Source organism: Suillus fuscotomentosus (assembly GCF_016647785.1).
Source record: "Suillus fuscotomentosus strain FC203 chromosome Unknown F5891scaffold_47, whole genome shotgun sequence".
NCBI lineage: Eukaryota > Fungi > Basidiomycota > Agaricomycetes > Boletales > Suillaceae > Suillus > Suillus fuscotomentosus.
In genome coordinates this window covers 1-13,287 of record NW_024539559.1, presented here as the reverse complement: position 1 = coordinate 13,287, position 13,287 = coordinate 1, and the positions used below count along the sequence as shown (strand labels likewise).

Here is a 13,287-nt window from a genome sequence, read left to right as displayed (position 1 = left end):
GCATGGGCCCACCCGCCTCCATCGGGAATAATTTGCCTCCCGGCCCATCCGTCATAGTCGAGGATATTTTGATCATGGGCCCATGGTCCGCTGGCCCATATCATACGGGATATTATGCACGTCCGTTCCCTCGTATTATACGGAAATAGGTCACTGTAATATGTGCAACAGTATGTAATGAAAACAAGTAAAGACAGTAATACAATTATGAGTGTCAGGATCCGATACCTATCAATCGGATATAGTTGAAAGTTCACTGCAGAGCTCAACGCATGCATCCGCATCGACCGGCAAAACTGCAGGATCCGGAGTTTCGGCGATGTGTGCAGCAGATGCAGAAGTCCCGACATGGCCGTGGACACCAGTCAAAACGGACGCATCCCATGCGTGAGTCCACTGTCTACCGATGGCAGAGATGTTAGGATCGTCATCGTGATTAGCTAGCCAAGCCGGAAGGTGCACATTCCCATGGTGAGGGGGAGCATACGCAGTGGTGTCGATCCGAGGACGGTGTGCGGTCAGATCATCCATATGATCCCGAAGGGACATGGTTAAATGTCTGAGCGATGACGATGTTGCTTTCCATTCCGAATCCGAGTATCTGAGTTTTCGCTCCAGTACGTCCAACCGCCGCCCAACCACCTCTTCCACCGAATCGAGTCGTTCTTCCAAATTATCGACCCTGTCATTAGTAGCGAGACCATCAAGTCGCCTGCCCAGGTCTTGAATGCTCTGCAGGATGTCCCTTGCAGTTGGCTCACATTCCACAGGATTCACGAGTGCTACTGATTGTCCTTGGGGCTCGACGGACACGCATGAGCCCATTGTTGGGATTGGCAGAACCTCTGCTTGAGCCGGCGCGACATCCATGTACTTCGGCTCACCCGCCAAGGCCAAATCTGAAGCTGCTTAAGTTTTCTGTACCATCAGTGCCACGGCAACACTCACCTTCATGTTCTACTATATCGTCCTCAACTACAGACAATGACCGATTGGGCGGCATGGGCATCTTCCGGGACCTAGTATTAACCACCGTCTTGTTAATAACTCGGGACTTCGGAGCACGCGACTTGGAGCGTCTGGTAGGATTGGCAACTGCCTCGGCTGCCATGGCCTTGGCTTTTGCTTGCATTCTCTCCTGGACACCAACTCCGTTGATTGCACATGTGACCTTCATTTCATCACAATTAGCGCAGGCAAGTCGAATGCATCTGAATTTCTTGTCCGGAAGGACAAGACAGGCCACCCCCGATTTGCTACACTTATCACACTTCTGCGGGTGGTGACAAACGGAAAACTTTGCATGTTTTAGCTAAGATTGGTATGCACAAACTCACTGGCTTACCTCTGCTGCCGTGGCGATAGCAGAATCCCTACCCCATTCAACGGGCTGTCAATATCAAAGTCAGAATCGGTGGTAGGTGGAATGGAGTTAACACACCCTGGTCTCTGCATCCCAGAAACCTCTCTCATCAGCCATCTTGGTCGAATCTGAACGTTCCGGTGCCACATTCTTATCGGAGGGAACAATAAGAATGGTGGGTCACCAGTGCCTGAGCTAGGATAACGGGACTTACCTCTATGACAGAGGCGATGTCAGTATGCTCATTCCGGTCGTCACCCGATACATGCTTGCTTCTCTTCTGACTCGACTTGCCCAACCGAGATGGAGCATTCGGTATGTTCCCCAATTTCACCTCTTCCGCGCCGTTATCTTCCGCCTTCCTCTTCTTCCTGTTTCCGGCCTTTGGTGCTGTCTTAGCGTTCTTTGTCCCTGGCACAAATAGGTTATATTTGGAGGGGATAGAAACTGCAGACACGGGAAGCGGGGTCAGAGGTTCCAGCGCCATTGAGGTGGGAGAAGGCGACGGCGGTGCAATTGCCTGCGAAGGACTATTGACAAAGGCCCTATCTATGGGAAGAGGAGACAAGGTGGGTGGAGGCGCTATGGCCAACGGTGCAAAATGGACGGCCGCATGAGTTCCGGACGATGTCACCAGTTCAGAATCCAAAAGAATGGGAATCTCATCTGCTGCACGAGAGCGGTAGTTTAGCGTCTTGTTGAACCGCGGGTGACCCTTGATTCTCGGATCATTGTCTATCATGGATGTCCAATCCGGCATTGTCTGAAAAGTGCCAGCCTTTGAGCACTCTCGCACAACGGCAGTGCATGACAGTAGCTGCGGGGAAAAGGATGTCGCATTCCCTCCATGAAGTTTTAAGTCTTTCGCCTACGGCGAATGTGTTAATATCGATGAGATAATGAAGTGCGAGCAAGAAAAAGTACTCACCACGCGTCTGGCAATCTCATCCGAGATTCTGAGGGCCTCTGGATAGCCAGACTCCAACAACGTGCACCGCTTGATCAGCAATTGCACGGCCGCCAGCGTAGTATCCAGCGCTTCGTTAGCTGTATCAGCAGGTGTCATGATGAAATTAAAAAAATAAAATGTTGTAGGTTAACAGGTGTTATGGTATAATGGAAGGAACAAAAAGTGGACTTTGAAAAACTTGCACACGGGTCGGGATTTATATTCATGAGTCGGTTGTGGCTCTTTCCGAGTGCTGTTGATGCACGACCCATGGATTTCATTATGACGTAATAGTATGCCACATCTACCATTGTTCCACTACATTGAGTTACCACAGTGGCACCAGTCGATTTGTATTGCAATCATCATCGACTCCCTTCATCGAACCAGACCATCATGACCTTCAAAAAAGTTAGGTTTCTTACTCCCGAAGAGCCATATCTTGGCGATATCGCCTCCACCTGCTCTACCTACAGCAGCGATGCCAGCGAAGACGGTCCGGTAGCGCTAGGGCGTGCTTCTGATAAGGGTCTGATCGACTGGTTGGTCTCTTACGTCCCATTGGAGTTGTGGACTCCTCCTGCATTGTCGAGGAAACCCAGGATGAAAGGAGTTGTCGGATTGGAAAACTATCTGAAGTTTAAAAGTAAGAACGGCTTTGTCTTTGCCAGAATACTAACAACGGTGCAACAACAGAATACGACTTGACAAAATAGTTTCTTACCGACCACGAAAAGCTTAATGATTTGTTCGCACAAAGGGATCAAGGTGAGTTCGTTCATTCGAGAGCAATGATTTTCACTCACCGGACAATGCATCATAGTATACGACCTTTGTTTCAACGGCCACTTCGACGAGATAGGGAGTATGCTGGCCGGTGAGTCTCCCATTAGCCCAAAGGTTCTTTCATCACTCAACAAATGGTGCAAGACATGTATGCTATGGAATGCCAGCAAACATCCGGAAATGTTGCCCGGACTCCGCAAGTAACTTTACCCGGAGGGGAATGTTCCACCTACGCGGAGACAGCACCCGGAACAAGGTATGGCGATTCCTACGACTGCGGATGGGATGATCCTAGTTCGGCCGAGTCAGCGGAAGATCCCTATGACTGTGGGTGGGATCGTCATACGGATGATCAAGGCATCCCGCAATCATGTGGGTCAGCGGAAGATGCTTATGACTGCGGTTGGGATCATCTTATGGATGATCAAGCCATCCTGCAATCGAGTGAGTCAGCAGAAGATGCCTATGATTGCGGATGGGATCATCCAATGGATGATCAGGCCATCCTGCAATCGGGTGAGCCGGCAGCGGATGCCTATGATTGTGGGTGGGATCATCCGATGGATGACCAGGCCATCCTGCAATCGGGTGAGCCGGCAGCGGATCCCTACGACTGTGGATGGGACAACCATATGAATGCGACAGAAGCCTCTTCAAATGTGACAGAGGAATATGTTGGCATAGTAGCATCCGAAGATGGAGGATCGGCAGGGGATGATCCGTATGACTGTGGATGGGCTGCCCCGGAAGTCAGCAGACAAACTGCCACCGGCAGTAACACAGTGAATGCATTTGCCTCTTCCGGTGAGCAAGCAGGTAAATGCTTCCATACATGTATTGTATCATAATGCCTGATTTTCTGTAGAGCATTGGCCGAGGTTGCTAGAAGACAATGAAACAAATGTCTTCGAGCATGCAGAACACTCTATGAGGTCTGCGATCCGAATCTTGCATGACATTCGGCCTAACAATAGTAAGTGTTCAGATTGTAGAGCGACTGCCGTTGACATCTTCGGTAGTTCATCACAATGCAAACGGCATTGCAACAACTGCCGAGCATGTCCTCGACCCCATGTTGATACCGACCTCCTTCGGGACTCAAGGCAGTATAGGGGCTCACACGGAGGCAAGAAACAGAGTGGCGGAACTGGGTGAGGACATTGCAGCTGTCCACCATTTACTCAACGTCCACTGCCGCATTATGACGCAGCTGGATGTCCTGATAGCAAACTGTGCAAAGTGACCTGCCCATGTAGATAATATATCATATCCCGAGAAACAAATAAATGTAGTATATATTTATATCACCATGTGTGTACATATGTATGTATGAAGGCCGAGAGGGCCAAATAACCGCTCAAGTTCCCTCATGTGTAAGCAGATCATCACGATCTCGGATATATATATATGTATTACAGGAAGGAGGTGTAATGATTTCAAATAAATCAGAGGCAAACTTGGCTTGACAAACCAAGCATACCGACTGCACCATCTCGGAAGCTATGACAACGGCAATGTCGGAATTCCAACCGATGATGAAATCGTATGGTCGGCAACGTTGTGATATCCTCAAATTTATACATTTGTAAAATATACGGATATAGCGGGTACACGAAAGGGATTCATAAACATTCAGTACGATTATGTCCGGTACCGAACAAAATCAGCCTGATTGTATCTGGCAAGGTGGTACATAGCGAAGTCGGCCAAATTGTACTTTGCATACTCTGTCCAGGGAGTTCGAGCATGGTTGTGCACGCTATCCCGCATAAACCAGGCCCATACAATTCTATCGCCCTCACTAACCTGGATGCCGTGCCTCACAAGTCGGCCAGAATAGCTGACCATGACGCCCGGATTATAAGCTAGATCAATTCCTAAATTTGTCAGATTCATGACTGCATTGTCATAGCTTCCGATCGAAGTAAGAATGTCAAATCCTTCCGGGGGGCATTTGGGATCACGATGACCCGGCGTGTCTCTGTTGCATACAACAGCGGCACCGGTATATGCCGACACCCAATGTTGCAAACAGCGGTACATCTCATCTTGCCCTTGCTCCGCTGCCCAAAGCCCAAGTTTAACATGAGTGGACATCGAGGCCCGGTATAATTGCAGATGCATCACCCGAAGGGCAGCAGATGACAGGAGAGCCGGCCGCTGCATATCCATAATTGAAGAGAGATTGCTATCGCCTTTAAGGGTACCCGAAACTTCCGGTATGAACCTTTTCCTGGGATCCCGAGATGGTGGGCCTTGACACTACTGTCATTCAGGATGACGTGATTACAGCGAAACTTGTGCTCACCTCCCGCCCCTGTTGGAACCAGCAGGGAGAAATATTGATGCACCCGGGAATCAAACCAGGTTCCATGGCTGCGCGGAAGTTGGAATTGTTGGTCCACCATTTGCTTGTCCTGCCAGTTGACTCATTTCTGGTGGTGATGCTTTTTCTCAACAAGTCCCCCATACCGACTGTGGCAATGAACATATCTCGCTTTACGTGCTTTGGTCAGTGTCATGTCATCTTTGAACGAATCTCCGCCCACCTGCAGAGACCAATTCAACGCACCCGGGAGATACCATAGAATGATCCGGTAACCAGCGTCAATCACCACCGATGGGCTATCTAAGAACATGCGTTCGGCAGGAGGAAACTTTGCCAACAATGCTTCTTCACGAGCGTCATTCAACCCTGACTCCTGTTTGGCCAAGGCCTCGTTGTACCTAATGATATCGATATCCAATTTGACTACATCTGTCAGAGCAGAGTAGCAATAATCAATGCCTCAACTCACTGGGATGTTGATATGCTTCCGCCAGCACAAAGGCTAGGTGTCCGCAAGCAAGCGCAGTTTCAGGATCGAGTTCCGGAGGCGTAGGAACAAGAGGTCTCCCGGCAACATGCACAGCGAACTGCTGCTCTACCCATTTGCTTGCTATGTCGACGGCATTCAGAGCCCAATCCTGTGGAATGAATGACGTTGTGTGCGTATGTAGATCACTCTCAGCCAGTTTTTCATGGTAGGTAGTCCAATACTCATCGGATATCATGGTGGAGGCACGGTAAGTCCTGCAAGCACAGCTAGCATCTTATACGGATAATGTCCAACCTGCGGTTGTCTTTATGATGTAAAATATCACACTCCTCAATATTATTAATAGCAAACACAAGGCATCCGGGGGTATAGGAACGGCGCGTGTCATCCCGTTGTAACATTTTCATAGATGCCGGAGATAGGCTACATAATATTTACATACAAACGAATCACTTTACTACACATAAAATTCGCTTCCGTGACTATTTACATAATGGCTCTGCATCAGCGTACAAAGGGATGTAACTCAGGGAATGGATCTCCACGAGGGGATGTTCCTATCCGACCATTGTTGTAATCCTGCTCCAATAAGGCCACGGCTGCATGGGACGCTGCCATTGCGTCACGGACCTCGTCTACCGGCTGCTCCAGCCGATTCATTGCATCCACAGCTGCTCCGGTGGCCTCAAGCTTACTGACAAGGAGGTGGCCAAGGTCGAGACCGAGTCGGGCGACTTCAGTCCGGAGCACTTGAAGTTGTTGAAGCAGCAGGTCCTCACTGCGTGGGTGGATGATCGGTTCAGGCATCATCAACCCCAAGGCAGGCTGATTATTTGTGCATAACAATCAGCATCTATACTGAAGTATATTCAGGATCACTTACCCGCTGTTTGAAGTGCTCAGCCGTTAGGTCCTTCACCTCGGCTACCGAGAACCGCAGAGGCATTTGCATAGGCAAATAATGGAATGCGGCCGTCCACCAACAGTGCCGGTATCTTGGAACAACGCGATGGCCAGATATTGCATCGCCAGCATCATCATGTGGACAGTTCCGGAAGTTCTCAAAGAGATTGACGCGATCACCTTCTGTTTGGTAGGTAGCAGCAAGCCAGAGAACATTTCTGAGATATGTCGGCATACTTGTATTGATATTCATAGCTGCGCACATGCCGACAAACGGCGTCACAAACCGCTGGAACTCCAGATTAGTCAAGCGGTCCGCACAGGATTGGAAATGAACTTACATCCACTTCCCAAATCAGGTGTTGAATAAATGAATGCCGGTAAGCGCTTGATGGGTTCTGCTTTGTCATCTGGGCAATATGGATCGCAGTGAATCTGGAGGTGGCGTATTCGAACACATGGGCTGCATCCCAAATGGACAACGTGCCGACGCGAGACTCGGAGAGTGCAGGAATCTGGTTGGTCATGATTTCTGATATGATAACAACAGTAGGGAGATACAACCGGGCCTGACCTCCTGGTTTATATGTGTTGTCGGAGATTCAAAATCCACATCCGGTAATGTAATTCACAATGAACAATTTCCATTGTTCAAATGATTGTGCCCGGACCGGTAGATCTAATGCATCCTGAATGACATATATTATTTATGCTACGATCAACTAATAATACTATACATTCAACAATCAAGCATTTATCGTGAACTTTGGATTTGCCTTTAGAAAACTTGCACGTGCATGTTCGGCCAAGTCGTGGTACATGTGGGCCTGCCGAATTGCATAACATTTGTGCCCTTCTGGGAGTGGATCGCCGTTGTGGGTGATGCGTGATAACCATGAGCGTGCCTTGTGCAGGAAGAACTGCACAGTCCAACCCATTTCATGGCCAACCAGTAGCAGTTCTTCCGACCACCGATCACGCAATGCTTTCGTGCGAAGCCAATGAACCCTGTAAACTGTGCCCTGTCATTGATGGGTTAACATAATAAGTGAACCGTTACAGACATTCATTCATCCAATCGCTGCTGACAGAATCTCCCTGAACATCAAGAGACCAGAACCACGGAAGCGTGGAGTTTCTTTGTCCCCGAGCATTGGGATCGGCTACAGCGGCAGTAGCTTTGAGATGACTTCTCTCCATCCGGAGATATTTCTCCAAGAGGTTGTGAGCTTGTAGATTGCCGAGTTGCGCCCGGCATTTCGAATAAATCATCGTTTGCTGTCTGATGACCCTTTCCACCGAATGTACCTGAGTCCACGCCCTGGTTGACTTTGCCTGGGATTTGGCCAGACGAACTGTGGTGCGGAAGAGCACAGCCTTATCAGCTAGCAGAACTCGGATTGCTTGCAGGGTGTCATTGGCCTGCCCTTCCCGAAGTGCAACTTCCTGACCCACAAGGTGGATGACACCCAGCACAGTACACCTTTTGATGCCAATATTCGATGGGAGAGGTATAACCACCTTCTCGGGACGGAAGAAATTGCATTGAGGGACATGGTCGGAATCATGGTCACTCTCGGTAAACACGTCTCCTTCGCCCTCTGAGTCATCTATAAATTCAACCTCGAGATCTCTGATATCGTCATCCAGATCAAAGTCTTCTCCGAAATGATTGACTGCCGTGGTTGTAAATTCATCTATCCTACTTTGCAGCTTTGTACGACGTCTCACTATCTCCAGGCGCTGCGTTTCGGTGGAGTGTTTTCCCAACCTCCGGATGTCGATCAAGAGAGATATTTGCAGCTCTTCTATAGTGATACCGGATGCGATCCACGTAGCAGCACCGCGTTTTGCGTGCCCTCCTCCGTTACCGGTCCGAGAAGACAGTAAAGCCAACTCTTGCTGTTTCCTGGTCGGTGCTATGAACATTTGATCACTGATGGTGCAGATTGGACGTATATCGGCCATGACTCACCCTTTTGCAGCTGGACGTCGAATATGTCCATTGCCGATGGATCTGTGCTTCGATGCAATTGTGCTTCTCGATCTTGTTCCACCCAAGCTTCGACCATGGCAGAATCTGCGGTTTCATTCAGCTTCTCAAATGCCGTCATGCTTTCGGACACTCCCTTCACTGCTTCTCGATATTTCCGACATAGGAAACCACCTGGAGAGCATTAGTATTAGATATGTAAGGAAGAATATATCTCAACTCATTCTGATCATTTTCATAAAATTTGAGTCGTTCATTTGGTAGTCAAGACATTCCTGTCGATGGGGAGTGGACATCCCTCTCAGAAGGTAATCGTCCTTCCGAGCCATCCATTCCCGGAGATAATCGTTTGGGCTCTGAGATCCTGGTCAGCTTTGAACGGGTGAAGAACGCAGAGTATCATACCTTGGTCTTTTTTTTCGCTAACAACACGTTAAGCGAACCAATAGGGCCATGATCACTCCAGTCTGCATTATGGAAAGTGAAGTCAGGTGTGTACTGAGGGAGCGTCGTACTGGAGCTTTGTTTTGTGGGAGACTTTGTTGGAGATGACTGTGCGGATTGACTTGGCTGGTGTCGTTTCACCGGACACCATTTGCCTTTCCGGCCCCGACTGGTCTTTTTTACTTTCCATTTGACCAGCTGAACTGTTCTGGGAGGACTCAATATCCTTACCCTAGATTTACCCATGAACGTGGTATGAAGTTGTGTGAAATATAGGACAGTAGAATTACAGCAGCAACCTCTGCTCGCTTAATAGCCGAAATGAAGGGAGGGCACATAAATGCTCTTATTACAAACATTTAACAAACACACACTCACCATCACACCCCAGTACATCCTATCACTATCCTCCGTAGTATATAATGTCTGATCACGACTCTGGCTCTGAATCTGAATCTAACAAACAGCCTGCGTTAAATGAAGATGAGGTCGCTATCCTGCGGTCCTACATTGAGCAATGGGACTCGGCTGAGGTATCGGACCGCAACAAGGTCTTGAAAGCAGCTGCAACTGAGGCTCGGACAAAGGCTCCAGTGATGGGTATATGACTGCTGAAAGATCGCAAAGCGGTGAGTATTGTATCATTTTCAGCACCAAATAAGCTTTGATGTTCGGTAGGTCTACGAGACATGGTTCCGAAACCAAGGAATGAAGAAGAAGCCGGCTAAACCCCCTATCAAGATGGGGCAGAGATGGACCGAAAGAAGTGTTATAGACACCCTCCGGAAGAAAGAACTATTAAAAACAATACAAGACGAGACTGGAGCTAAGCCAGGGATGAAAGAAATGATCAACCATTACACCAAGCAGCTCAACCTCCTCATTGCATCCTTGTCCCCAGAAGAACTCAAAGAAGCCAAAGAGACGGCTGATATATGGAACTGTCAGGGTGTTCCGGACGATGTCAAGTCCGACATTGCCAGGAAAAAAAGTGATGACATGATTCATCATTTCGCAACCGAGATGTGGAACCGGGCGGGAATGAGGGTCTTTGTTGTGTCAGCTTGGAAAAATGAAGAGGGTAAGATTCATGTGCCGGGTGAGTGATCCAATGGATGCAATCAGTAGCTTCTCACATTTCCGGCAGTCACGACTATAACAATGAATATGGTGGTGCCGACTCTTTCATGAAGACTCGCAAATGGGATGCCATCCTCCCGGAATGGGATTCATATGCAGAGAGCGCATTTGGTAGAGTCCTAAACCGGCTTCCGTGTAGCGGAGACTGACGAAAATTAGATGGTAACTTGGATGGCGATGCAGTTGCAACTCGCAAAAAAGGTCGACAGGACAAGACTTACATCCTTGATGTTGGAGACGACGGATATCCCGTGCTCCCTGCATGTGATTCTATGGATCTGGACACAAAGAAAGCAGTCGTGCGCACATTTTTGACTTGGCATTACAGTAGGTCGCTGTTTGCCTCTCGGAAGTAATCTCACTGTTAAAAGGAAAATGTTGTGGGGATCCAAAAATTTCAATCCCATGGAAGTATGTCATTCCTAGATGCGGCGAGATCATTCCAACAGAGTGCCTTCCGGAAGGACACAATCTCGCAGAGCCTTCAAAGTTAAGGCAGATCCATGCCACGGAACTGCTACAGTTCTGGTATAACCGACAGGAAGAGCGCGAAGAGCGCGTATTGGAATTTATCGGTTGGTGGGACAATGATAAAGAGGATATGGTGCTAGCTGCAGACATGGAAGTACCAGTGACAACAGCGAGAAAGAATAAGAGAAAGCTCAAGGAGATGTCAGATCCGCCAAGGAAGCAGGCACGTCCACGGCAGCAGTCTCCAGCAGGACGATCGCAATCCGGTATCAATGTGAAGACAAAAAGGGCCAGACAAGAGCCGGAAACGAACATCCAACATGGAACCGCTGCTTCAGGTCGTGCACAAAAGAATCATAAGGTGAAGAGGCCATCAAACAAAGAATCTGACGACACACAAACAATCAGCGACGAGTCCCTTGCTGAACAATCCAATGGATCGGAGGATGATATTCCTAGTGGCCAAACGGCGATTGTGCCAAAACACCTTAGAGGTCGTCCAGTCCTGATCCGTGGTAGCAACGACTCCGACAGCGAGGTTGAGGAAAATATTTGTGAAAAGTCTGTTGAACCCGCACGAGGCAAAAAGGGTGCATTTCCGATCCAGGCCGCTGCTATTGATATGAGATCATCAAAGAAGGGTGCAGCGGTTGAGAAGCCAAGAGACGGCCCTCCGAAGCATGTGCAAAAGGGCCCTGACCCTGACCGTTCGGCATCCGCCGTGACACGCAAAGCCATTGCACCAAGGCAGCGGATGGCAGATCTACCAACGGAAGCTGGTAGATCGTCTCGTGAGCGCAAAGATGCTGTGGTCGGCGCAAAAGCTCGAGGGCAGAAAAGGACTGCCGAAGAATGTTTGGAAGGATCTCCTGCTAAACGGAAAAGATGTCAAGGAGTTCAACAGGATAAAGTGGCTTCAATAGAGGCTAAGGAGAAGCCAAGGAAGAAACGGGTTGAAGAAGCTACCAATGGGTCACCCTCCAAACGGACGAGGAGTAAGACTTCACAACTTGCTGCAGGCAAGCGCTCCCGGAAGCCGAACTCTCGGTACAACGATTATGTGAAGCCCTAAGGCATTTCGGAGTGTTATGACACCCGCGCCTTAGATGGTCGAGTTCTTTGTATGTCCGGCCCCCTTGTATTGCTCACTAGCTCATTTTACACCAACATTGAAAGTTATTTGGACTAATTATATACTGCAATTGAGTCAATGCATGCGAGGCTGCCGCTGCTCTATACTGGTGATCATGGCATCTAGTGGGTCCATTATCCGGCAGTGAATGTTGAGCAAACGGTGAATATTAATGACATCTGCACCGAGTTCGGTCACCCGATCTTTGGCATCTGCGTATGCACCAAACAAACTTCGATTTGCCATGAATGTGATTGCCAGCCGAGGGTCAGGCACACGTGCGACCGCTGGTGTGACAATGCTGTGTATATATTGATCGACTGCCTCATGTGTAGGTCAGGCGTGATGGAGCTGCAAGATCAACATACTCACAGTCATTATGTCCTATGCTATTTAGTCGTTGGATAGCTCGACGCATGGACTCTTCGGCCTCCTCAAACGCATTGGGATCAGCTGGTGAAGAGGACCACCCTGTATATATCGGACATTAGCAAAGAATGCAGCAAGTCACATATGACTTACTTGAGGTGGCAGGTAAAGATGTAAGGTCTATAACTTCTCTCCCCTCTGGCGATGTCAGGTCAATGACATCAATTTCCTCTCTCATCTCAGACACTTCCGGTTGCTCCTTGATAGTTGTGTTATCCATCGGATCGTCCCACCCACAATCGTAAAGATCCTCGGTGCTGTCCTTTTGAATGTCTGGAAGTGTGTTTTCCATATCAACGTCATCCACTTTGAATGAATTTATTGAATCCGACCTAGACCGATCGGTGGGAACAATGTGCCGATTTGCACTATAGTCCCCATGTTCGTTGGAAGGATCCTGAAATATCCTCGGCAGTTGTGGTCATCGCAAAGTCCTGCCGCCCGCATCCATATGTATATCGGTGCTATCTCCCGTTGTTGTTGTTTTTTCTGGCAACGAAGCATCATCCTCCCATGCGCAGTCGTAAGGATCGGCCGGCGATGACTTTGAGAGAGCCGTCTCCTGGACAACCGGATCATCCCACCCGGACTCAGTATGAACGATTTCCCGCATGTCTCAGTTGACTAACATTGTCAATAGAGTGTGACAAATGAGCCGTATCATCCGTGGAATCACGGCCTTCCTGGCAGGAAGGGTTGATTTTATACCTCTCCTCTGGCTTGGATTACATCCTGTGAACCTCGCAGTTGGGAGTGCAACAACAAATGCCCACTCACTTTTCTTCCGACTGAGACATTCATTGCTGAGAGCTTTCGGTATCACTATCCTCCCATCCGCAATGTATGGGTCGCAGCAGC

General features: G+C 48.8%; 7 protein-coding genes across 7 annotated transcripts; 2 read left to right on the top strand and 5 right to left on the bottom strand.

The window, feature by feature from the left end:
• Positions 1 to 231: 231 nt before the first annotated feature.
• On the bottom strand, positions 232 to 2,429 carry F5891DRAFT_1191991 (uncharacterized protein; the record flags this gene model as incomplete). The annotated part of the gene is made up of 6 exons (XM_041367540.1): positions 232 to 905; positions 949 to 1,273; positions 1,346 to 1,390; positions 1,442 to 1,513; positions 1,578 to 2,231; positions 2,292 to 2,429. The coding sequence occupies 6 exons, from the start codon at positions 2,427 to 2,429 to the stop codon at positions 232 to 234; spliced, it is 1,908 nt and encodes a 635-aa protein (XP_041222872.1).
• Positions 2,430 to 2,708: 279 nt separating this feature from the next.
• F5891DRAFT_1191990 (uncharacterized protein) lies at positions 2,709 to 4,341 on the top strand (the record flags this gene model as incomplete). The annotated part of the gene is made up of 6 exons (XM_041367539.1): positions 2,709 to 2,972; positions 3,029 to 3,080; positions 3,136 to 3,189; positions 3,243 to 3,914; positions 3,964 to 4,071; positions 4,118 to 4,341. The coding sequence occupies 6 exons, from the start codon at positions 2,709 to 2,711 to the stop codon at positions 4,339 to 4,341; spliced, it is 1,374 nt and encodes a 457-aa protein (XP_041222871.1).
• Positions 4,342 to 4,739: 398 nt separating this feature from the next.
• F5891DRAFT_982687 (uncharacterized protein) lies at positions 4,740 to 6,152 on the bottom strand (the record flags this gene model as incomplete). Its single annotated transcript, XM_041377244.1, has 4 exons — positions 4,740 to 5,360; positions 5,407 to 5,573; positions 5,671 to 5,856; positions 5,897 to 6,152. 4 exons carry the CDS (start codon positions 6,150 to 6,152, stop codon positions 4,740 to 4,742), a joined length of 1,230 nt encoding a protein of 409 aa, XP_041222870.1.
• Positions 6,153 to 6,301: 149 nt separating this feature from the next.
• F5891DRAFT_982686 (uncharacterized protein) lies at positions 6,302 to 7,347 on the bottom strand (the record flags this gene model as incomplete). The annotated part of the gene is made up of 4 exons (XM_041377243.1): positions 6,302 to 6,340; positions 6,431 to 6,742; positions 6,801 to 7,109; positions 7,162 to 7,347. The coding sequence occupies 4 exons, from the start codon at positions 7,345 to 7,347 to the stop codon at positions 6,302 to 6,304; spliced, it is 846 nt and encodes a 281-aa protein (XP_041222869.1).
• Positions 7,348 to 7,566: 219 nt separating this feature from the next.
• Positions 7,567 to 9,503, bottom strand: F5891DRAFT_982685 (uncharacterized protein; the record flags this gene model as incomplete). The annotated part of the gene is made up of 5 exons (XM_041377242.1): positions 7,567 to 7,835; positions 7,885 to 8,739; positions 8,796 to 8,987; positions 9,085 to 9,169; positions 9,219 to 9,503. 5 exons carry the CDS (start codon positions 9,501 to 9,503, stop codon positions 7,567 to 7,569), a joined length of 1,686 nt encoding a protein of 561 aa, XP_041222868.1.
• Positions 9,504 to 9,679: 176 nt separating this feature from the next.
• F5891DRAFT_982684 (uncharacterized protein) lies at positions 9,680 to 11,940 on the top strand (the record flags this gene model as incomplete). The annotated part of the gene is made up of 5 exons (XM_041377241.1): positions 9,680 to 9,850; positions 9,936 to 10,356; positions 10,386 to 10,508; positions 10,557 to 10,724; positions 10,769 to 11,940. The coding sequence occupies 5 exons, from the start codon at positions 9,680 to 9,682 to the stop codon at positions 11,938 to 11,940; spliced, it is 2,055 nt and encodes a 684-aa protein (XP_041222867.1).
• A 135-nt stretch (positions 11,941 to 12,075) lies between these two features.
• F5891DRAFT_982683 (uncharacterized protein) lies at positions 12,076 to 12,721 on the bottom strand (the record flags this gene model as incomplete). The annotated part of the gene is made up of 3 exons (XM_041377240.1): positions 12,076 to 12,320; positions 12,373 to 12,471; positions 12,523 to 12,721. 3 exons carry the CDS (start codon positions 12,719 to 12,721, stop codon positions 12,076 to 12,078), a joined length of 543 nt encoding a protein of 180 aa, XP_041222866.1.
• Positions 12,722 to 13,287: the final 566 nt, after the last annotated feature.